The 24,768-nt window shown below is 44.0% G+C and overlaps 1 protein-coding gene across 1 annotated transcript; it reads right to left on the bottom strand.

The window, feature by feature from the left end:
- Positions 1-14,574: 14,574 nt before the first annotated feature.
- Positions 14,575-17,742, bottom strand: LOC149164452 (uncharacterized). The gene has a single exon (XM_089429482.1). It carries the CDS (start codon positions 17,740-17,742, stop codon positions 14,575-14,577), a length of 3,168 nt encoding a protein of 1,055 aa, XP_089285608.1.
- Between the last annotated feature and the right edge of the window lie 7,026 nt (positions 17,743-24,768).

Here is a 24,768-nt window from a genome sequence, read left to right as displayed (position 1 = left end):
CCTTTTGCTGCAGCTGTTCTTCTAGAGCTTGCACTTCAATTTGTGCTTGTTGTTCTGTTTCCTGTAGAAGTGTCATTGGCTCCTCAAGACTGGTGGTCAGCTCCTTTTTGCCTTGTTGTTCTTATGTGGTGTCTTTGGAGGATGTACCTTCCCCTGCCCTTAGCTCCTGTAGCTGCAATCTCAGTTTCTGGTTTTCTTCCTGTAGAAGCATACGTTGGCAATTAGCCACATGTTTAGCCATGGTGAATTCACTCCTGACCTCCTTGAGTTGCTCTTGTAAGGGACCTATGTCCGCCACACCCTTTGACTTGGCGATTTGCATCCATGTGTGGGTACGGACTCTTTCTTCCTCTAATGCAAAAAATAGGGGTACAGTAAATTTCTGGGGTATGATTTTGCCCGCCTCTAAAAAGGTGTAGTATGAACTCAGACTAGGCTGAGGGCTAGGCTCTGGTATATGTACTCCTTCTGCCTCTTTAGGTGGCTCTACCTCACCCTCCCTTGGTGGTGATGAGGGTCCTTCTCCTTCCCTCTTCTCCGTTTCCTGTAGCCGGGCCAGAGTGTCCTGTAGAACATTTTCAGCCTCCTGTAGCCGAGCTTTTTCAGTCAACAGGTCTAACCTTTCTTGCCACGTATTTTTCTTTGGACTCCCTTTCTCATAGGTGACTGTTATCTTTGAGGGGGACTTTTTCTTGGGAGAAGCAGGGGTATCTTCGATGACAATCGGGTTGCTGGACGGAGGCTGTGGCTTGCCCGTCTTTATCCTAACACTTCTTCGAGCTTTAAAGTATAGAGGGGTCTCCCTCTTCCTCTTTTCTTTTGGCTTAGGTGGCGTGCTGAGTCCTGCTAGTACAGCTGTTGCCTCCTTTTTGAGAATGCCAGCCTTCTCTTTCTTGCGTTTTTCTTTCCCAGGGCTCCCTGTAGAGGGCCCCTTCCTTTCTGATTTCGGGCTTCCTGTAGAAGACCCTGTTTTAGCCAATTCCGGGCTTCCTGTAGAAGCCCCTGTTTTGGTAATTTTCGGGCTTCCTATAGAAGCCCCCTTTTCAATGATTTTCGGGCTTCCTGTAGAAGGCCCTTTTACTATTTTCGGGCTTCCTGTAGAAGCCTGTTTTTGCTTTCCTGTAGACACAGGTGTCGCCACCTTGGCTTGCCTTGCTGCATGGGTTTTGCTTTTTGGTTGGGTTGCGGGTGCTGATGAGGTACTTGGGCTGATGTGGACCATCTCAGCTTTGTCTGTTTTTCTCTGCAACCTCTTTTCTCTTGCTGAAAAGATGGGTGTGTCACCCTTTTCTTTGTTATCCTTTTTCTCATGCTTCTTCTTTTGTTCTTTCTTCTGCACTGTGGTCGGGGTCTTCTAGCCTGTTTCCTTCTTTCCCTCGGCCACTGATTCTTTTTCCTCACTGCTAGAGGAACCACTTTCTTCAGCCAGCATCCTCATGTCTCTGTCTCTTGTCAAATTTCTGAATGATTCCCATGAGAGGGGAACCTTATATGAATGGAGCACATCCTCCACAAGAAGTTTGATCAACCCATGGTGGGCTTCCTGATCTGGTATGCCTTCTTTTAACTTTGTGGCACACTTAATTAGAGACTGTAGCAGGAAATAAGGAATGCTAAGTTTCTCTTCTACAGGAAGATCAATCCGGTGCCTCAATTCAGTGAGCAACCGAAAGTGATACGCGTACACGATGCTAAAACGGCCTTCACAGGTTATATACTTCATGATTTGCGGGCTAACTTCATTCCATGGTGGCAGCAAGCTGGTTCTTCGCACCCCATTTTTGTCCTCCAAGAATTCCTCCTCAGGTGGAAAGAATTCTTTCTTGGCCTGCTGGCTCAACTTCCTTTCTTCCTTATCCCATGGAAAACCCATTGGAAGTTCAGTAATTCGACTGATATATTGCGGGGTGAGCTTGAGGCTTAGGCCCCTGAAGTTTACTGTGGCCAGTGTCTTGGATTGCGGCCTCAGAGCCTGCAAAAATTCTTCTGCCACTTCATCGTCGTAACCCTGCAATTTGTCACAAAAAGATATCCATTGAACCCGTGTGAAGAGCTCCACCACCTCCTGGTTTTCCCTTAACTTGGTTGAATCAGTTGGTTCTCGTCTAATAAACCCACCCAGCATGATAAAATAGTTTCCTTAACTAGAGGTGGTGATTGTGGGAGAAATTTGGTCTACTAAGACAGAGCGTAGGATTACGCTTCTGTCATGCACATAATCCACAAAACTTATCCCTGAGGAACTTAACACAGTTTAATTACCCTGACATCCTGTAGAATGACAGTATAGGCACAGCAGACAACAATTTCACCACTTTTCTATGACCAGACTGTGGACGACGATTCTGCCATCTTTAAAAACCAGTTGCATGAAGAGTTCAGGGTTACCTTTTTAATCTGCCACCTTTTTACGTGAGGCACCCGCCTTCTTGTAGAAACTGTGTTTATGTAGAAACAACGTTCCTGTAGAAGTAGCGCGCGATTTTTGGGAGAGACTGCAGTTGGTCTGCGCTCTGGGTGTGCTTCACAAGCGTTCTGATAGCCAAAGGCTCGGCGTATCGAACTGCAGAAAGATCAGGATAGCCACTCGAGTTCCAAAACGGTGGTTGATAAATGCATGAGGGAAATCTAGCCGATTAGATTTTGAATCGACGGAATCTGTGGCGCGGGGGTGAGCTGTCCCCGCCGGACCGTTGGGCGACGTCATCCCATCATTCAACTGTGCATTCACTTGCTGCCGCATCAGTTCCCGCAGATCTGCCGCCGCTTCTTCTGTTAAACTCGTTTTTTTTCCCCGACGGGATTGCTCTCATGTGAGTGCTGCCCATTCTTTTTGTCATGGCCGCCACCCAAACATCCAACTAGACCATTAACGGGCCGACGTGGCTGGCCAAATGGCCATACGGCCGCTCAACCCATTCACCTTTACACTGTGCAATCAATTCAAAGTAAAATTCATGCAATCAGATAGAAGGAAGGGTCGAGACACTTACCTGCGCGGCTGCACACGATGTTTCGGTTTGTTGGACGCTGATGAGTGTATTTCCCTGCTGTTGGCGAACTTACACAAGCCCGGAGGTCCATGTTTACAGGCTGCCTACGATGGATTGGATGCTTTGGTTGCGTGCGCCCGCGTTTCGTTGCATATGGCCGGCGCTGTGAATGGTATCCACTCTAGCAGGCTTAACTGTTACAGGACTCCCGCAGGATGTCTTGTAACAGTTCTTCCTCCTTGGGTGCATGCTGCACGACGAAGGATCTGGCCTCACGATCACGCTCCCGGAGCTTCTGGATGACTGAGATGAATATGATGTGAGATCTCCAGCGTTTTTTCATTTAAAATTTGCTTTTTCTTGAGAACTCATCGATCTGCTTTGCTGGTGCAGGTAACTTCATTGCATGTCGACAAGGATGGTAGGACGAGGTGACAACAATGTGCAAGGGAGATAACAATAGCTTGCATGCATCCAAACCGATCCTCAGTCGTTAGATCTTCTCATAACATGGATTTTGGACCATTCTGAGCTTCTACAGGAAGTTTCCTGTAGAAATACAGAGCTTCCTGTATAAAGGTTGCGTTTCCTGTAGAGAGTCTGCACCTTCCTGTAGAAAATCTGCATCTTCCTGTAGAAAATCTGCGTCTTCCTGTAGAAGACTCAAGCTGTAATAAAATTACACATACCTTGGAGAAAATGAGTATTCTTGGAGGAGGTGCTGGTGAGGTCTCCTGACAGCATGATAAGGATCCTGAGCTCTGAGTTGAGAGGCTTCCTCTCCTCCATAGAACACCTGCAACCTGCATGCAATTTTACATAATGAATCTGCTGACCTTGTTTTTTCCTTTGTTTTTTTTTTCCTTTTTTTTCTTTTTTTTTTCTTTTTTTTTTTCTTTTTTTTTTGAAAGATGACAGGGGCGCCTCATTGAGGTTTTCACCCTTGCCATTTTCCTTAAGCGTCTCAAAGAGGTTTTCACTCAAGGATCTTTTTCCAATCTCTTTTTTTTTTTTTTGAAAGACAATAGGGGTGCCTCAATGAGGTTTTCACCCCTACCACCTGCCTTGGGCGCCTCATAAAGGTTTTCACCCAAGGATATTTATTATTTATTTATTTATTTATTTATTTTTTAGATTCTTCAGGGTATGCCCAAAGCAGAGGTAGAACCCTTCTCTATGACCAACACTGCCTTCTCCATAGTTTTGATGAACTCTTGTCTTGAGAGAGGCTTCCTGTAGATCTTCAATCGATGCCCATTGACAAGCATGGGGATGGCTTCCTCATCAATGGTCCGAATAAGAACAGATCCATTGTCATGACATTTTTCCACTGAATATGGCCCTAGCCATCTATTTCTCATCTTCCCCTTGAAATCTTTGTATCTGGAGTCATACAACAAAGCCCAATCTCCCGGCTGAAATTGCTTGTCATGGAGATGTTGGTCATGCCACACATTTCTCTGAAGTTGAACCACATCTGAGTGAAGGAGGGCCTGCATTCGGTGCTCATCCAGTCCATTCAGCTGCAATAACCTTTCTTGTTGTGCATGGCTGAGATCTAGGTCCAGCTGAGCTGCCATCCTCAACGTGTTGTATTCAAATTCAATGGACAACAAAGCTTTCTTCCCATAGACCAGCTCATAAGGTGTGAAGCCGGTGGTGGTCTTCCAAGTGGTGTTGTAAGCCCACGTGGCTTCAACCAGGCAATCTGCCCAGTCCTTTCTGCTGCTGCTCACCACCTTAGTCAAGATCCCTTCTAATGCTCTATTGGTGACTTCCACCTGCCCATTTGCTTGAGGGTGATAGGGGGTGGAAGTCCTATGCTTGATCTTGTGATGAGCTAGTAGATCTTCAACAAAGTTGGAGGTGAACTGGCTCCCTTGATCAGTGACCAGCTCTCTTGGATAGCCAAACTTATAGAAGATGTTTTCTCTTAGGAACTCGGCCACCTTTTCTTTGGTTGCTGCTTTGATTGCTTTGGTCTCTACCCACTTTGTCAGGTAGTCAGTGCACACAATGATGTAAGACCTTTTCCTCGAAGGAGGGTTGATTGGGCCCACAAAGTCCATACCCCACTTCTCAAATGGCTCAAGAGTCACCTGAGGTTGGAGAGGCATCTCATCCCTTTGGGTTGGTTTCCCCATTCTTTGGCATTGGTCACACTGGCTGACATATCTTCTGACATCTTGATGAAGTGTGGGCCAATAGTAGCCTGCCTGCAGGATTTTGAAGGCAGTTCTCTTTGCTGCAAAATGTCCTCCACAAAGTCCATCATGACAGGTGAGGAGGATATCAAAGACTTCCTCCTCCCTCACACAACGCCTTAAGATCTGATCGGGGCCAAGCTTGAACAGATTGCCCCCGATCCAAGTAAATGAGGCACTTTTTCTGATGATTCTGCTCTTCTCTCTTGAAGATAGGTGCGGAGGGAACTGTGCTGCAACAAGGTAGTTTGCTATATCAGCAAACCATGGAGAGAGTATTGAAATAGCAAACAGATGTTCATTGGGCATCTGGTCATCCGTTGTTCCATCCTCATCTGCAGACAAATCCAATCTAGATAAAAAGTCAGCAACAACATTTTCTCTACCTGGTTTGTCAACAATGGTCAAATCAAACTGCTGCAATAAAAGTAACCATCTAATAATACGAGCATTCACATCTGGTTTATTCATTAAATATCTAATTGCAGCATGGTCTGTATGTACAAAGGTTTGATAGCCAGTAATATAATGTTGGAACTTGTTCAGTGCATGGACCATAGCCAAGAATTCTTTCTCGGTTACAGTGTAATTCAGCTCAGCTTTGGACAAGTTTTTGCTAACAAAGTAAATGGCATATGGAAGTTTTTGCTCAACTTGTCCTAAAGCTGCACCTATGGCTTTGTTCGAGGCATCAGTGTGGATGTGGAAAGGTAGGGCCCAGTTTGGACCTCTCAGGATTGGGGCTGACACCAACTTGTCCTTCAATTCATTCAAAGCCCTCTGACAATCGTCAGTCCATTTAAACTCCACATCTTTTTCCAACAGGCCAAACAATGGTGAGGCTAGCTTGCTGAAGTCTTTAATGAATCTCCGGTAATATCCTGCTAGTCCCAAGAAGCTCCGAACATCCCTTACCTTTTGAGGAGGTGGAACCTTCTTGATGAGAGCAATTTTGTTAGGATCCACCTGTAACCCTTGGCAAGAAATGGTACGACCTAGCATGGTCCCTTCAATCATTAGGAATTCACATTTTTTAGGACTAAGGGACAAGTTCATCTCAATGCATTTGGTTAGGACTTTTCCCAGATTGGACAATGCTTCCTGGAAGTTGGCCCCATAAGGAGTAAAGTCATCCATATAGATTTCCACTGCATCATGAACCAGCTCCGAGAAGATGCTTAAGACAGCTCTCTCGAAGGTAGCAGGAGCATTGCATAGCCCAAAGGGAAGGACTCGGTAAGCAAAGGTGGCCCAAGGACAAGTGAAAGGTGGTCTTATCTTGGTCTTCCGGGCTGATTTGGATTTGGTTGTACCCGCTAAACCCATCCAAGAAAGAGAAGAACTTCTTTCCTGCCAGTCCATCCAACACTTGATCTATGAAAGGTAGAGGGAAATGGTCTTTCTTGGTAGCTTTGTTCAGTTCTCGGTGGTCCACACAGATTCTCCATTTCCCATTTTTCTTGGGAACCAACACCAGAGAGGACACTCATTCACTATCTGAGATGGGGTAGATGAATCCGGCATCCAACAGTTTTTGCAATTCTTCCTTGACAATGTCCTTAAGGGCTGGATTCATTCTCCTCTGGGGTTGCCTAACCAGCTTACAATCCTCTTTGATGCATATGTGATGGGTATAGACCGAAGGATGGACTCCTTTCATCTCCTTATAGCTCCAAGCAAAAGCATCTAGATGACTGGCCAACAGGCTACACAGCTCCTTTTCCTGGGAAGGAGATAGGGAGGAGCTGATCTTTAACGTTCTCTCAGGGCCAAACTCCACAGTCTTGACTCTGGGAGTGACAGGTTTGGTTGTACAAAGATCCACTAAGGTGCTAGCTTGGGCATCCTCCACCAATTTCTCTAAGGATAGTGCACTGGAAGGTGGATTCTGGATCAAGGTCTCGATCAAGTCATCCTCGGTTGGGGGGTCTCTTCTAGTGGTATCTAGGGTGCACAGAGGTGTTGAGTACACCTCGTCTTCCTCTCCTTCCTCCAACCAGAGTGGTAAGTCATGCTCTAAGGAGGGTTGGGCAGGAGGGTATAGGACTAGCTGCTTGGACATAGGACCATTTTTGATCGTCATATTTCCTGCACGACAACTTATGTAAGCATCTGCAGTGGCTAACCAAGGCCTTCCCAAAATGAGAGGATATCCAGTAAGCTTTGCCTTGGGTTGCAGAACCAAGAAATCAGCAGGGTATTCCCAAGAGTCAATAGAGACCAAGACATCCTCCACAATCCCTTCGGGAGTCACAGTGGAGCGATCTGCTAATTGCAGTACTGTCGAGGTCTTCCTCAAGGAACCCTGAAGATTGAGTTTGAGCATGGTATCCCTGGTCATCACATTAATGGCAGCCCCCAGATCAATCAAGGTGCGCGGTATGATGGTGCCATTGATGTGGACATCTACTACAGGACTTCCAGGATCTAGGTACTTTGGGTAGATGACTTGTCCTAACATAAGGTCAGATAGTTGTCCTATGACATTGATGGTTGAAGCATCTTTATTCCACCTGCCTGGGTGTTTGAAACACTTTTCCTTAACCATTTTGTTGTATATTGGCACATCCTTGATGGCTTGGAGAAGTGGTATTTTTACACACAACTGCTTGAGCTCACCCAGAAGCTCATCCTCCTCTGGGTTGGGTTGTGTAGTGGCTGTTAGTCTCTCAGGAAAGGGTGGAATAGCCTTTGGTTCACTTTCCTGTTTATCTTCCTTATCCTTTGGGGGAGGAGGTTGGCGATCTGGTAGAGTCTTTCCAGATCGAAGATTGATCTCCTGGATCTCCACAGCATAGGTAGGGCATGAGGTTTCCCCAGTGTATACCTGTTGGGCCTGTCTATTTTTGGGGTTTGGGTTCGGTTGAGAAGGCATTTGAGGTTGCCTTGGAGGAGCAGGAGGTAATGGCTGAGGTTGAACTGGTGGTGGAGGCAAAATGGCGGGAGGAGTATTGTATTGGGGCCTCCACCCCGACTGAGGTGCATTCCACTGAGGCTGTGGCTGGGCATGTGAATGATATGAATGAGAAGTAGGTTGAGTAGGGTACTGAGGTGGATAAGACCATGGAGGAGGCATGGACCAGGAAGGATGAGCAGGGGGGCCCCAGGAAGGCATAGGAGTCGATTGGCTGGGGCTGTAATAAGCTTGAGGTGCCCCTTGCATCCCCTGCTGGTAAGTTCTAGGTCCTTGTGGCCTCCTTTGGTTGAGGTAATAGAGAGGTTTAGTGGGAGCTTTTGTCCCTTGGTACATGGCTTTAAACCCAGGTAAGGTTGGACATTGATTTGTGGGATGGTCCTCCTCACAAACGAAACATACTTCAACCGAATGCAATGGGCATTCGTTCTTAGGGTGTCTCCTTGTGCACCTAGGGAAGAAGACAACCAAGGCTCTCTCAGCTTCTTCTTTCTTCTGCTAGATCCTGAATGTGTCCAGCTGCATGGAAATGGTCTATCTCACCTCACTCTTAAGATCTTCTAATTGATTTGCAAGCTCATGTTTGGAGAAAGGGACACTAGTTGAGAGGACGTTTCCTCTACCTCGTTTCCGTGCTGCCCTGGAGTGGTTTCTAAACACAATATTGATGTCCTCATAAGGCAGTTTGTAAATGTCTCCCCCAGCTAACATGTGAAGGGTATCTAAGAGGTCTTTAGGGACTCCTCGGAGCAGGACCAACTTGAGGGATTCAGGGTCAAGTGTACACCTGGCCCCCTTATAGCTAAGTTGGAACCTCTCCTCATAATCCTCTAAGGACTCATCATTTCCCATGGTCATCCGAAAGATTTCTCCCTTGGTTTCCTTGGACCTACAATAATCCCTGTACTTGGTATTGAAAGCTTGCTGCATCTGAGCCCAAGTGGTGATACTATTCCTAGGTAAACCCATGAACCAGCATAATGCTGCATCCTTAAGAGTTGAAGGGAAGAGTTTCAGCTTTTGCTCATCTTCAGTATAGTCATAGGTTCTACAAAGGACAGCAAACTCAAACAGGAAGGTATTAGGATCTTCAGTAGTCAGTCCATGGAAGTGAGGTAAGGCGGAGGGGCTAATTTTCTTCATTTTCATCTCTCCATTGGTCTCTCGGATGGGGAAGGTACCTTCTATTCTCTCATCTTCTCTTCTATTGTCAGCCATAGCTTCAGATGGGATGGTTTCTAATTCTTCTTCTACTATAGGATCTTCGTATATCTCAGGAGGTTCACCTATAGGTTCTTCTGGACCACTGTCACAGAAGAAGAGAGAAGGGTGACTCAGTGATGTGGTGAGGGTGTTGGGTAAGAATTTGCCTGTTTTATCTCAATTCCTACGAGGCATGAAATGGAAAGACTTTTTTTGATTGCTTTTGTTTTTCTGTGGTACCTGCAAAACTGAAACAGATGGATCTACAACTAACTAGAAAGATGCAGAATTAAACTGAAAGCAGGATAGAACTAATCTACTTTGCTCAAATGAAATTGCAGGAATGGAAATGCTAGTCTACGCTTGCAGAATTGAAACACTAATCTATGCTTGTAGAAATGAAATGCTAGTCTATGAAAGCAGGAAATGCTAATCTATGAAAGCAGGAAATGCTAATCTATGAAAGCAGGAAATGTCTATGCTACTTTTGAAGAATGGAAATGAAATAAACTACTTAGCAGAAGGCAAGAGTAAGAAAATAGAAGAAAAGCAACAATTACTAATACTCTGACGCTTCCCTAGCAACGGTGCCAGAAAGATGGTGCGCTCCAGTATTGTAGCAATAATGCTACAACTCCTGGGGCTTCCTATCTCTAATTTTATCAACCCGGTAGTTCGTACAAACTTGGAAGCGACGGTGCTGTATGCACAAGTACTAGCTCTTGTCGCAGCTGTCACTTGGTCAGCTGGCACAAGTCTGTTAGGGCTCAAGCCAACTTCTATATGCTCTCAGAAGAAGCTTTCTAAATGATGGACGAAGGCTATCTCAAAGGAAATTAATCTACTTTGCAAAAATGAATTGAAAGCCAACCAAAACATGGAAACCCTAGTAAACCCTAATCTGACTAGTCTAATCTCTATGATGCAATGGTGGGAGTGCAAGTGTCTAAGAATGATGCCATTACTGCTAGTGATATGAAATGCATGCACTTAAACTACTCCTATTGAAAAGACATTGTTTTTGTATTTTTGCTTAAGTGGTTGGAGTGATTACGGTTTTGTTTCTTATTAGGGTTTGGTTGTGCAGAGGTGGTGCGATGGGAGAGAGAGCTTGGGAAAGGTCAGGAGGGCTAGGAGAGGTCCCAGGGGATCCCTAGCATCAGTCCACAGAAATCCACAACGTTCAGGTGCTCGGCAACCGAGTTTGCAGGCTTCTACAGGATGTCTGCAGGGGATCCTACAGGAAACTCAGGAATTCTACAGGAAGTCTGCTAAATTCTACAGGATGTCCTACTGTGGGAGTTTTGGGTGATGGTGAAGTGATGGAGCGGTATGGGTGGATAGGTAAGATGGAGATGGAGCTTGTGATGGATCAGGGTCAGAGAAATAAGATGGAGAAAGAGTGCACGAAGTTGGTTGGTGGATAGAAGGATGGAAGCAACGAAAGGTCAAGAAAATGGAGCTACGTGAGAAGTAGATGGGTTGGAAGGCTAATGAGCTGAACAGAGGTCGAGCAAGTGGCTTCAGGTGTGGTGGAGAAGAAAAAGAACACGATAAAGTGATGCTATGCAGTGTAAAAGAAACAAATCCTCTATATCTTGCACAAAACCGAGAATTCCATCAACCTATTCTAACCGTGTTATTAAACCAATGAACAACAATGTAAAGTGTGGAGAAAAATCGTGCATGGTGTTGGAACGAAGCAGTAGTGCTCAAGAGCAGAATGCATGGACGGATCTACAATTGAAATGACTGTGTGGCAGCTTGCATGAAAGCATAAGACTGCGTTTTTTGGTGGTTGGTACAGCCCACACCCCCAATCTCTAAACAGAGATGGCAGCGAGTGCACTATCAACCTTTTTTGGAGCTCTAATGAATTACAATCCTCCTACTCTAATATAAGCAACTGAAAGCACTTGAACTATAAACTAATCCTACTCAATCACATAAAAGAAATCAAATCAGCAGACTGTAAATTCTAAATGCATGTCAAAACAGAGGAAATAAATTGCTGTAAGGAAAGTTAAATAACAATACAAAGAAGAGGAGGTCTATTGCTCTCAGGTTGGGCCCTAACCTGAGAGCTATAGCTCCCTTAAAAGCTCAGAATTAGATCCAAATCTGCTTGCCTTTATTCATAATCAAGAGTCTAATGTCATGCCAAAACTGGCTTACAAAAACAAACACCGAGCTGTAGCTCGTGCTCAGAAATTACAATATTAGTTCAAAAGTTCAAAAAGCTCCTATCAAAGGCTACGACCTTCATATTTATACACAATGAAGATCAAGCTGGCTTCCTCCGTTCGTGGAGCTTGGCTGTCCAACTGAAAGTCAAACTGTTGATCCTATAGAATCTGTTGGCTGCCTTTAAGCTCGGTGGGGAGAGCTGTTGGAGCTCGGAGTTAAGGTGAAAATCACGAGGAAGGTCATCAAGACTGTGGACAACCTCCCTATGAACCCGCAATGTCACCTTTGTTGTCTCCTTGTCTCCATTTGCATGGTGTTTTGCTCTCTTTAATGCCAAAAACCTGAAATCATCATGTATTAGTCACATAGATATAATGCCTGCCCTTCTTCCTACAAATAACACGAATATACTAAGAAATGAATGCATAAGTGATAAAAGATGAATGGTTGAGCAAGGTAAGTAGGCCAAATGAGCCCAAATTGTACCAAAAATTGGGGCTCATCAATTATATATCTTAAAGAATGAAAGTTTCCCTCCAAAAATTTTGTTTCATGTATTTCCCTCAATTGTTTTATTCTACAATTTATTGAAAATATTAACTATTTTTTTATGAAATAAATCTTTAAATTTAAAATTGTAAACTAATTATTTTACTTAAATTAATTTAATAGTTAAACTATATAATATTTACTATACAATTGAATGTTTTTTTAATTTTTATAATACCTTCTAAAACAAATTAATCCCACATTCACCGTGTTGTAACGCAATTCCATAATATTCGCTTTATCATAGTTTCCTATATCGTCGTAACAAAATTAACATGTTAAATTTTTTTAAAAACAAATTAATCCCACATTAACATTATGGTAAATTTTTTTCGTAATTTCACCTATATAATAACTTTCATTATCACTATTACTCACATCACATCAAGGTTTTCTGAGGTTCGTTAAAATACTTGAAGCGAATTTTGGATCAACTACATTGCTATCAAAACATATTCAATGGAGGTTTCTCGTGTTTGAAAGGTTAGTTAATTTTTATGCTTTGAAAATTTTAAAATTAAATAAGTTTAATGAAATTTATTTTTTTTTTAAATAAAAAATTTTAGTGGACCAAATTTACCCACTACGTCTGCAGTGGGAATGGTGGGCCCGATAATTCTCATAGTAGCCAAACGAGCCTGTAGGTTACTAGCAGTGGGGCTGGCTACCCGGCACCCCGCTCCACCCTTGTGACCTAATGGCTCGCGGGGGTGGGGCGGGGGCTGGCCGCAGTCCCGGACCCACCCTGACAGCCCAACGACCCATGGGAAATTTGGCCACCGGGGTGTGTTGGAAATAATACTAAGGGGGGGGGGGCTGAATCAGTATTATCAAATTCTTATCAATCTATCTTCCTTATTTATACTTTGAATAATTCTTCAAATATTGATCATTACTTTGTATGTCAGTATCATAAAATAATGAGCAGGAACAAGAAAAGCAAATAGTCACACAAAAGAACACCAGATATAAGGTGGAAACCCAATGTGGGTGAAAACCACCTGCTGCAATATGTCTCTATCTTCTTTCTTTTTTTTTGTAAGTCAGGAGATTATATTATATAACAAGATATAGTACAAAAAATCCGCTATGGCGGATCGAAAGCAGGGAATCACAGTGAACCATTTCTAAACACCTGCTCAGAGAATTCACCAAAACAAGACTGTAAACAGCGCACCTCGCAGGGTGGCTTGACCTGAGCTTGTTCCTATCATCCGACACAACTAAGACAGTACATAACATGACATTTACATAGACAAACTGAAACAGAGACATATATAAAGCCGAAGAGAACCACACCGGGAGCAAAGCTAGATGAATTTTCCCATCTGGCTTATGGTATCCAGACCCATCTGCCGCATATGAGTATCCATCCTGGCTTGCATTGCTTCTATGGATTCATTATCCTGTACCTCTGTCTTGGCAGGCTGCGAGGCACCGGGAGCAGTATTGACCGTGTCTCTCAGAATCTGGATGAGGAGGGTGAGCTTCCTGTTGACAATTTGAACGGCTTCATGAACTGTGTTGATCCTCCCTTCCAGAGAGTTGTTATAGTTGATGATCTTAGCCATCTGCTCCTCCGTGAGGTTCACTTCAGTTACCATGTGCTGCTTCTCATTCTCCACTGTTTCCAAGGCTTTGGCTATGAGCATTTTGGTGCGCCAGCTTTCGGCCTTTGTCCTGACGAATTGAGTGGCCCTTTTCGAAGGTGTTCCCGGGTCCCTCAGCCAATTAACCTCCGCTGCAATCTCCTCCTCCGTGCGCCCGTCCTCCGCTTGCTTGACCTTAGCCTCCAGCTCCGCTACCTTACGCTTGTTCCTAGCGGTAGCACGGGTTTCATAACCCTGCTTCGCATCGAGCAGGTCCTGATTTGCTGCATCACAGCGACAACCACTCGCTTCCATCCTGAACTCTCTATGATTCTTCCAGCCAAATTTCCTCTCGCTCACTGAAGCTAATTCTTCACTATAAAAAGACACAGTGGTGAAAACAAAGAAAGTGCCCGCTGCTTTATAGCTTTTTCGGATGGTGATCCTCCTGAATTCGGTCTTGAACCTGCTGTAGTTAGGAGTACTCTTGCAATCAATGCGGTTGAGGTCCACACACGCGAGGCTGATGCCGGTCGACTTAGAATGAGTGTGGTTGCTTATGAGCCATTTATCAATTTGCCAAGTGTGCTGTACGTCTGAGCGGTTGTTATGGATGCGAATGGAGTCGGACAGACCCTGTTTGCCCTCCTTCCGATTCTCCATGCTCTGAGCCTTGATCCACCCTGCCTGATACACCGTGAACATAAATGTCACTGATGTCTTTTGATACGGCTTCCGTCCAAGTGTCCTGGTATTTATTCTCCTGATGCCTTGAGTTTTGTGGCGCGATCTGTAATGATCGCTTGTTTGGCTGGCTTGCCGCCGCCGGTTAAGCCTTCTCCCTGTGAGTCCTGTCATGCCGTTACTTCGGTTGCAGGTGTACCCTTCACCGAATTTCTCAGTCCTCCGGTGCCGAATGTCTAAGCCATTATCGGCTAGGGTTGATTTGAATCGTTTGCTGCTAGTCGAGCACATGTTACCTTGAGGATTGGGCAGGTAACCTCTGGCCAACAACTGTTTGTGATTGTATTCGGATTGTCAGCCCCGTGGTTTGCCAGGAAGTCCGCCAACCCATTAGCCTTTCTTCTCACCGATTGGAAGACAATGCCTCTCAATTCTACTATCATCTCCTCTATGCTTTCAGTTGCCTTAGCTAGCCTCCAATGCTTGGTAGCCTTATTGGCTTTTGTTCCTGCTTGCAGTCGTCTAGCCGCCGAGATGGCCAAAGCAGAATCACCCTCCACAATGATATTTCCTCGTCTCATGTTTCTTAGAATCTTCAGTCCTTGCTCGAGCGCGGCGAACTCTGCTTCATTGTTCGTGCATTCTCCTAGCGCCCTGCAGTAGATGTGGATGATATCTCCTTCATGGTTCCGAATGGCTCCTCCGATACCAGCAATGCCTGGGTTGCCCCTCGAAGCACCGTCGAAATTTAATTTTAGGCTGCCTTCTGGAGGGTGAAGCCAGCGTTGAATTTGTGTAGAAGGTTGATCTCTGTTTACCCCCAAAGGTTGATTGCTGGAGGCTTCCAATTGAAACCTTTTTAAAATGCGCAAGTCCTGAGCAGTTGGTTTTTCATTCGTTTCAGCTTTGCCTTTTACCTGTATTAGCTGTTTGATGTTGATGAAGATAGATTCTTTCGCACATTCAATGCTTCTGACTTCCTCCATGAAAATCCTTCGATTCCTCTCTTTCCAAGTTGTCCAGGCTATAAAGCCCGGGAAGCATTTCCATATACTATCCACTCTCTGAATTCTGGAGAAGTTCCTTCGCCAATTGCTGATGGTCTCCTGAATAGAGTCCCTGTTCCTATCAGACGATTCCAAAATATCTTCCATCCAATTCCAAAGCTGGGATGCCCAATCACAGGAGTTAAAAAGATGATTCATAGTTTCCTCTTCCTTCAGGCACATAGGGCATCTAGAGGGTCCCGTAAATCCTTTTCTCAGCAAGTTTTCCCAAGTTAGGGTTTTCCTCTGCATTAGAAGCCAAAGAAAAGTTCTAATTTTCGGCCATAATAGGTTGTCCCAAACTTTAGCAGTCCAGGGTATAATGTCCGGCTGCTCTTCCCGCGCAAGGATGTCTCTGGCTTCTTTGAGGGAAAATTCCCCATTGCCTTTTGGTCCCCATCTGAGCTTATCATTTTCAGCAGCTATTCGGATCTTCCTTTTGAGGATAGATTGATTTAAAGCTTGATAGGTATCCTGGTTGTCTTCGTTGTGGATCGAGTTGAAGGTGGTCCATTCCCTCCATTCCGGGTCTTCACTGGTAGGGTTCCAATATTGGTTAACTCTGAAATTGCCCTGGATTTGGGAGTGATGTTTCACAGTTTGGAATTGAGGGGAGTCCAATTTCGGAGATTGTTGCCAAGCATCCTCCCAGAAAAGTGCCTGGGTTCCGTTTCTTATCTCCCAGAAGCTGTAATCCTGAACAATATCTTTGTTGGCTTGGGCATGATTCCATATAGGAGAGCCGGTGGGCATGTCCTGCATCCTTATTAAATCTAGACTGGAGCTGTTCGGCCTGTACTTTTCCTTCCACAACGTAGCCCATGGCAGGTTAGTGTCTGAGATCCACCTCCACCAGATTTTGGCCCCACATATCCTGTTGACCACGGCGGGATCAACCAAGTTCAGACCTCCCCTGTTCTTAGGCCTGCATAATTTCTGCCAAGCCAACAACGACCACTTTTTTTTCTCACTATTTCCACTCCATAGGAATGAGCGCTGGATGCTTCTCATGCGATCTAGGATTCCTTTTGGAGCCGGTAAAATTGAGAGCATGTACTGAGGGATAGCCTGCAAGACCGCTTTGGTGAGAATTAACCTGCCTGCAAAATTCAGAGCCCTGTTAGTCCAATGTTTGCATTTTCTTTCCATATTGTCAAGGACTTTCTCCCAATGGTTCTTTCTCCAAGGTTTGAGAGTCAGGGGGGCACCCAGATACCTAGAAGGAAGAGAACCAATTTTAAATCCCAACAGCCTAGAAAGATGAGATTGGATGGCTCGATGCGTGTTGAAGAAGAAAATGGTTGATTTGGAAAAATTTATCTCCATCCCTGAAGCCTTGCTGAAAAGATTAAGAATATCTCTGAAAACCAACGCTTCTTTTACTGTAGGGGTACCATGTAACATTGTATCATCAACGAACTGTTGATGCGTAGTGGCAGGGCTAGATCTAATAGGTTGCAGTCCTTTTAACAGTCCCTCTTCTTTTTTCTTTGCAATCAATCTACCTAGGCCCTCCATAAGAATAACAAACAGGAAGGGGGATAACGGGTCCCCCTGACGGATGCCTCGGGAAGGGCTGAAGGGATCAGAGGGGGCACCATTAACTAGGATAGAGTATCTAGGAGATCTGATAAGGGCAACAACCCATTTGATCCATTGTTGACTAAAACCAAAAGCTTTTAAAACAGCTTCCAGGTAAGACCAACTAACCTTGTCATAAGCTTTGGATAAATCTAATTGCATGAGCATTCCGGCTGCTTTTTGCGAATGGATCATCTCCTGGGCTAGCATGATGTTGTCTAGAATCTGTCTTCCTTCCACATAGCCAGACTGTTCTTGAGAGATGATGCCAGGGAGGATAGCCTTCAACCTGTTAGCTATAACTTTTGATATGATCTTATAGATGACATTACAGAGGGCAATGGGTCTAAACTTGTCTGGAGTGTTGGCTTCCTCCACTTTAGGAACCAGAGCGATGAAGGTTGAGTTTAGAGATTTGAGGATTGTTTTGGAACGTCTTGAGTCTTCCACGATCTCCCATATATCTTGTTTTACTATGTTCCAGCAGGCTTTATAGAAATTGATGGTAAACCCATCCGGTCCGGGGGCTTTGTCGTTAGGCATGCTTCTGACCGCTTCCTCGACCTCTTCCATGGTAATTGTTCTTCTTAGGGCCCAGTTTTGTTCATCTGTGATTAATTTGGGTATGACCGTAGTTATTTCTTTGATTGCTGTTTCTCTGTCGATCCTTGGTTCCTGCGCTATGAGGCTGAAATGATCTACCAGGGAAGCTGATATCTCGCTGTGATTCTTGAGGACTTCCCCCTCATTGTTTTTCAGTTCGAGGATTTTGTTGGCACTTCTGTAGTCCATGGCTGATCTGTGGAAAAATTTGGTGTTTTGCTCCCCTTCCTTCAACCACTGAATTCTTGATTTCTGCTTCCATAGAGATTCTTCTTGCTTACATCTATTGTGCCATTGTTGGGTCAGCTCTTTTTCAAGTTCACAAGTTTCCTCAGTTCTAGTGCCTGCAGCCCCGTCCTTGTGAATTTGCTCCAGCTTTTGTTCGATGATCGCTTTCTCCTGAAAAATATTACCAAAAACTGTTCTGTTCCATTCTTTTAATTTCAATTTGATGTGTTTTAATCTCTTTTGCAGGTTGAACATTTTGGAACCTTCTTCCTCTAAAGGCTCTGACCACCATTTTTCCACCATGGTGAGGAAATTAGGGTGCTCAATCCAAAACTTCTCGAACCTAAAGGGTTTGTTTCTTGGGGTACCCTGAAGTTCAACAGCTAAAGATATCGGCCAGTGGTCCGATCCTCCGCTAGGGAGGATGTTCGATTCAACTGCTGTGCCATCTAGAATGAAGCTCTCCGAGATTAGGAAGCGATCCAATCTGGAAGAAATTAGCCTTTCCCCCCCCCTTCGATTGTTCCAGGTGAACTGACCATTCTTGGGGTAAACATCAACCAATCTTGCATTATCTATAAAACTTATGAAAACTTCCCCATCCCTGTTTAGTTTCCTTAGTCCTCCTTTTTTCTCCAGGAGGGAGGTGATCATGTTGAAATCACCCCCCAAAATGAAGTTGGCACCAGTGTTCCTTTCTATAAAATTGTTTAAAGAAGCTAGGAAGTTTATCTTGTCATCTAACCGTTGAGGACTGTAGACATTTATACAGAGGAAAGAAGTGGAAATACCTGTGGGTTGCATTTCCAAAGCTAGGTAGTTTTTGCTTGCTTCAGCCGTGAGGATCTGATATCTTCTCGTATCCCAGAAGGTTGCTATACCTCCTTCCCGCCCTTTGCTTTCGATCTCCAGAGCTTCAAAATGTCTTCCTAACTTGACTCGTAGCTTTTCTATGAGGGCTTTGTTGCACTTGGTTTCTTGTAGAAATAACAAATCCGGATGGTTCTTCTCCATTTGCCTTTTCAGCAGCCTCTGTTTGGCTAGGCTGTTAATACCTCTTGTGTTCCATGATACTATCTTCATATTTAAACGATTTTAGGGAAGGATGGATAATCACTTAGCTGCCTGATCTGACCTGCGTTGATCAGCATCTCTCCTAACTCCTGCAAGTGTTCCTGGGAAGTCTTGCGACCTCTACGGCGTTTGTGCCTAGAACCAGAGGTTCTACCAAGTATTGCTTTGTGGTGTGGGATGTTTCCTTTGATTATACCTAACTTGTTCTTCTGTTTCTCAAAAACTGCCTTCTGCCGCGCTATGAAGAGGTCCCTGACCTTTCTTATTTCTTCCTCCGGTACTGCTTCAATCCCTTTGGCTCTCCATCTTTCTACGAGCTGCGTGAGGTCCATACCTTCCTTCGCTAAGGTGTCTTCGAATTCCAGATCCTCACTCCCTGCCTCACTAGTTAGCATCTCTGTTTCTTCGTCCGTTTCCGCTGTTCTATCTTGCATATGGATTTCCCCATTGAAAGCCTCCTCCTCAGTGCCTTCCCCTGTGAATTTTTCCGGTTCCTTTTGCTCTGCCTCCCCATCAAGTGTGTTCTTTTTCGCCTCCGAGTCAGTATCTGGATCTAGGATCTCAAAGGGGTTACTGAAGTAGTTTTTTCCTATGTTTCCTTTGGTGTTCCTTCGTCTATTGGCTCGCTGTCTGTTCTTTGGTTTTGTGAAGTTATTCCTGTCTTTGTTGCTTTGGGTCTTGTCTTCTTCTGCCTCCTTTCTGTTCAAAGGACAATCCCTTACCAGATGTCCATGCGCATGGCATTTCCTGCATCTAAAAGGTATTTGTTCATAGTCTAAAGCTTGGAAGTATTCCTCATCTCTGTACTCCAGCCACAAACCTTCATGAAGTGCTCCAGACACATCCATCTCCACACAAATTCTGGCATAGGTAGTGTATCTTTTCTGAATGGTTGCTTCTGAAGCTTTGACAAATGTTCCCAACTTATCCCCTATTTGCTTTAGGGCAGTTAAACCCCAGTAATCAATGGGGAGAGAGAAGAGTCTGATCCATACCGGGACTTGAGTGAAGGATTCCCCTTCTGGTACAAAGTTCGGCTTCCATGGTCTCATATATAAGCCAGCTGCGGCTAAGAAGTAAGGGCCACCTTCGAACACCCTATCTTTATCTTCTAGGCTGGTAAAGACCACTGTAAAAAACCCTTTGGCCCCCAGATGTAGCTGCACATCTCCTTTTGGCTTCCACTGCTGTCTTATCCATTGACATAGGGTCCTCTCTGAGGGCCATATCCCCATAAATTTGCAGATGATGGCATGTTCAGCCATGTGCTCCCTATAGGCCTGGATATCTGGGTCAGTGATGGTCACTCGTAGGCTGTCTTTTTTCTTTGGCTTACAAGCACTGCTGTTCACCGGGTTTCTGTTAGGGTTCGCGCTGGACTCCCCTTCCTTCTCCGGCGGGATTTTGTGTTTATGTTTTGGCCCTTTGTCGTTTCTCCTTCCCTCATCCTCATTTTCTGAGGGCTGGGAATTAGCATTGGTTTTGTCGTGAGTGCCTACACGATTCTGCCTCTCTGTATCTCTGTCTCCTGCTATATTTTCTGTCCTATCCGATGTCATTGGTCTCTTTTCCTCTTTTTTCCTGCTGTTCTGGATCGAGCTGTTCAGCCCCTCTATTCTGACGCCTTCTGTCCTGCTCTGCTGTTGTTTCTGCAGTAGAACTTGCTTAAACGAAGGGGTCCCACTGGACCCCTCTGCCCCCATCCAATCCGACAACCGTTGGCCCTTCCGATACAGTGCTGCAAGTTTAAGTTTGTAGTGCTCCAGTGCTGTAACAGACGTCGTAACACAGAAACCCTAGCTGCGCCGTATGTCTCTATCTTCTTTCAATTAGAAACTCCTTTTATAATGATTTTGTACTGGTGCAGTCCTTTACCAGTACGCAGGCTACAACCTGCAGAGAGCTACAACCCTCTCTCATTCTCCAGCTTCTCCTGGAAGGGAGCTACAACCCCCTTAGCTCTTGTACTAGCCAAGATACTAGTACGTAGGTGCTGGCCTACTGAAGGCTACCACCTTCTCTTTCTTCCAGGGACCACGTTTCATAAATTTTCAGACTGGATCCATGAACATCAATCAATCATCAAGTATATTTGCATCAAACAATCTCCTTTTCCCAATTAGCACTGAATCAAGTAAACACTTCTTTGACAGCTGTACCCAGAACACAGTAATAGTAACCACACACCAAATTCTGAACCCAGAATACTGCAGCAATAGACAAAGGCAGCTAGATCATAATTTAAAGATATACGCTACTTCAACAACCTGAAACTTGTGTGCAGATCTATAAAGAATAATTCCTTCTTTCAAATATTCAGACACTAATTAACCCAGATTGTCAGATTTATAGATCAAGCATGCGCCTTATATAACAGATCAAAATCATGCAAAGATACTATTATTCAAGCATAAATATTATGACCCATCAAAATAACTTATCCTTCTTTATGCACTAAGGTTCCTCCTTCATTCAGATCCAGATCTGCACCATAACCCAATCAAAAATATTTCAGATCTAGCACTTATTAGATATTCAATTCATTCAATGATGATTTGCCAAATGATCTCCTTCCTCTTTTATAGTCTTAGGCCTTCCACAATACCACGGTCCAAAACCATAGGATCAAAAAACTGTTGGACTAATACCATGAACCAACCATGAAAGTGTGTGATATCAACACTTTTGGATGCAATACCACGAACCAAAACCATAGGATAAAAAAATATAGGACTAATACCATGAACCAACCATGAAAGTGCATGAGATCAACACTTTTGGATGCAATACCACGGACCAAAACCATAGGATCAAAAACTGTCGGACTAATACCATGAGCCAACCATGAAAGTGCATGAAATTTTCTCTTCATGAATGGAACTTTTCTCTGCATGAAAGTGCATGAACTTTTTCTCTACATGAAATAAACTTTTCTCTGCATAAGAGTGCGTGAATTTTTCTCTACATGAAATAAACTTTTCTCTGCATAAAAGTGCGTTAACTTTTCTCTACATGAAATAAAATTTTCTCTGCATAAAAGTGCGTGAACTTTTCTCTACATGAAATAAACTTTTCTCTACATGAAGGAAACTTTTATCTTCATGAAAGAAACTTTTATCTTCATGAAAGTGCGTGAACTTTGCTGCACTATAATTTATTATCTGAGATGAGTGGGTTGCCATCAAGTACAAAATATGTATCATAATGCCAAAAGGGCGGGGAGGGGCCTATAAACAGCCCACCCTGGCGGCCCAACGGCCCGTGAGGGTTGCGGGGCGATTCCCTAAATCACCTTGCCACCTCCCCTGGCCATTGGCATACCGCGTTGGGTCGAAGGTTGTCGAAAAGCCCCCACCCCACCCAGATGGCCCAACGACCTGCGGGGTTGCAACCCATTCTGGGAATCACCCGGCCACCCCTATGGGCCGTTTCATCACCGGGTTGGGGTGGGGCTAGGGTTTGTGAGAGGGGGCAGTTGTTTGGCTGCGAGGGTGGGCTACGGGTTCAGACCCAATGGTTGGCTTGATTGGCTGGCCACTTTTCAGGGCGCGATGACATGGCGATGTATTTTTTAAATTTTTTAATTTTTTTAATTGTTATGGTTTATAAAATTAATTATCATTTATCATTTTTGTCAGGCCAAGGTAACTCCATAATGGGAAGAAGAAAAACTGATTGAATATTTCATTAGACAGCTATTGTTTATATACATAAAATGGACGGATCAGTTCATCTTCTTGATGACTGTTCACGTTCCAGGTTACCCAACCGTTGAAGATTAGGTGTGAACATTCCCCCCCTTAATCTGAAGGGACGTTGGTGAGTCCAAGCATCGTTCTGAATCTTTCAAGCTTTTCTCTTCCAAGCGCTTTGGTGAAGATGTCTGCAATTTGCTCATTTGTGGAACAATGATGGAGATGGATTGTTTTGGCCTCAATATGATGTCGGATCAGATGATATTTAGTATTGATGTGCTTAGTATGATCATGGAACTTTGGGTTCTTGGCCAACTTTATTGCAGAGGTGTTATCAATCATGAGTGGAGTTGATTGTACTTGTTTTACCTGCAAGTCTTCAAGAATTTTCCTAAGCCACACAATTTCTTTCGTTGCTTCAGCTGCTGCCACGTATTCTGCTTTTGTTGTGGAATCTGCTGGAACTAATTGTTTGCGTGATCTCTAGGAGACAACTCCTGATCCAAGACTCATAGCATATCCTAAAGTAGATACCCCAGTTTCTTTGTCTCCATCGAAGTCTGAATCAGAGTATCCAATCAAGATGAAGTCGTCCACCTGTGTATACTTGATTCCAAGGTCTTGAGTTCCCTTCAAGTACCTTAAAACTCTTTTTGCACAGACCAATGTCCCTCACAAGGCTTTTGCATAAACCTGGAGAGGATTCCAACAGCAAATGAAATGTCTGGTTTGGTAGTAGTGAGGTAGATGAGACTTCCTACAAGCTATCTATACTTTGTTGCATCCTCAAATTCCTTTCCTTCAATAGATGTGAGCTTCAAGTTTTGTTCCATTGGAGTAGAAAGAGGATTGCACTCTGTCATGCCAAATCTGTTTAACAAATCTCCAATGTATTTATTTTGAGAAAGAAATATGGATTTTGGATGTTGGGTTACTTCAATGCCAAGATAGTAATGAACATAGCCCAAATCAGTCATTTCAAAACTTTTTCCTAATTCTTTCTATATGGATGCAATATAGCTTTCATTGTTCCCTATCATTAAAAGATCATCTACATATAACACAAGATATACAACTGTTTTTCCAACTTTCTTGACAAATAAAGTTGCATCATCAAGATCAAAATGTTTGAAGTTGAGTTTCAGAAGATGCTCGGTTAGTTTTTCATACCAGGCTCGTGGTGCTTGTTTGAGGCCATACAAGGACTTCACAAGTTTTCATACTTTGTGTTCATGTCCTTTCACAGCAAATCCTTCAGGCTGGGACATAAAAACATTCTCTTTTAGATCTCCATTCAAGAATGCAATTTTTACATCCATTTGATGGACTTTCCAACCGTTTTGAGCAGATAGTGCAAAGAGTGTTTGGATGGTGGCCCATTTTGCTATGGGGGCAAAAGTTTCCTCATAATCGACCCCTTCCTTCTATGCAAAACCTTTTTCCACAAGCCTAGCTTTGTGCTTGTCAAGTGAGCCATCAGCTTTGTACTTGTTCTTGTAGACCCACTTGCAGCCAATTGGTTTGGTTCCAAATGGAGGATCAACCAGCTTCCAAGTGCCATTCTTTATGAGGGCATCATACTCCTTCTGCATCGCTTCTTTCCATTCATCATGAGAAGCAGCTTCTTTGAAGGAAGTTGGTTCAAAATCTGTAGACAAGTTCAATTCACAATCATAAGTAACATCCATATCAACAGGTGAATTAGAGTTATCTACATCACCTCCATCTTGTCGGTTTGTATTTCTGGTTCCTGTTTTTCCAATTTCATCAGGATGAACACTTTCAAGTGTCTTTGTCAGCCACTTTGGGGGACCTTTCTGAGATGGTCCAGGCTGCTCTGTTGATTGAGTTGGGACTGACTCAAGATTGAGTCTCCCAATTCTATCAATTACATCACTTAAAGGATCATCCGGTGTTGGAGTTTCATGCACGGGCGATTGTTCTTGAGAAGGAGATTCCACATGTTGATCTAGTATAGGAATCCCCCCTTCAAGATGTGGAATCTGATTATCAAACTCTTGAAATGATTTCGTTTTTGTGAATCTATGCAAGCGATCAAGTTGCCGCTCAACAACACTGTCAGATTTGGATGATTCAAGAAAAATGACATCTCTAGATACAACAAACTTTTTATTTACTTCATCATAGAGATGGTATGCTTTAGAGGTGTTTGAATACCCCAGGAAGATACACTTACGAATTCTAGCACCAAGTTTGT

The sequence above is a fragment of the Pinus tabuliformis genome, chromosome 5_1 (assembly GCF_031772625.1).
Source record: "Pinus tabuliformis cultivar Carrire ecotype Pingquan chromosome 5_1, CPIR1, whole genome shotgun sequence".
Lineage (NCBI taxonomy): Eukaryota > Viridiplantae > Streptophyta > Pinopsida > Pinales > Pinaceae > Pinus > Pinus tabuliformis.
The sequence above is the reverse complement of the archived record's forward strand: the minus strand, read 5'-3'. Positions and strand labels throughout refer to the sequence as shown.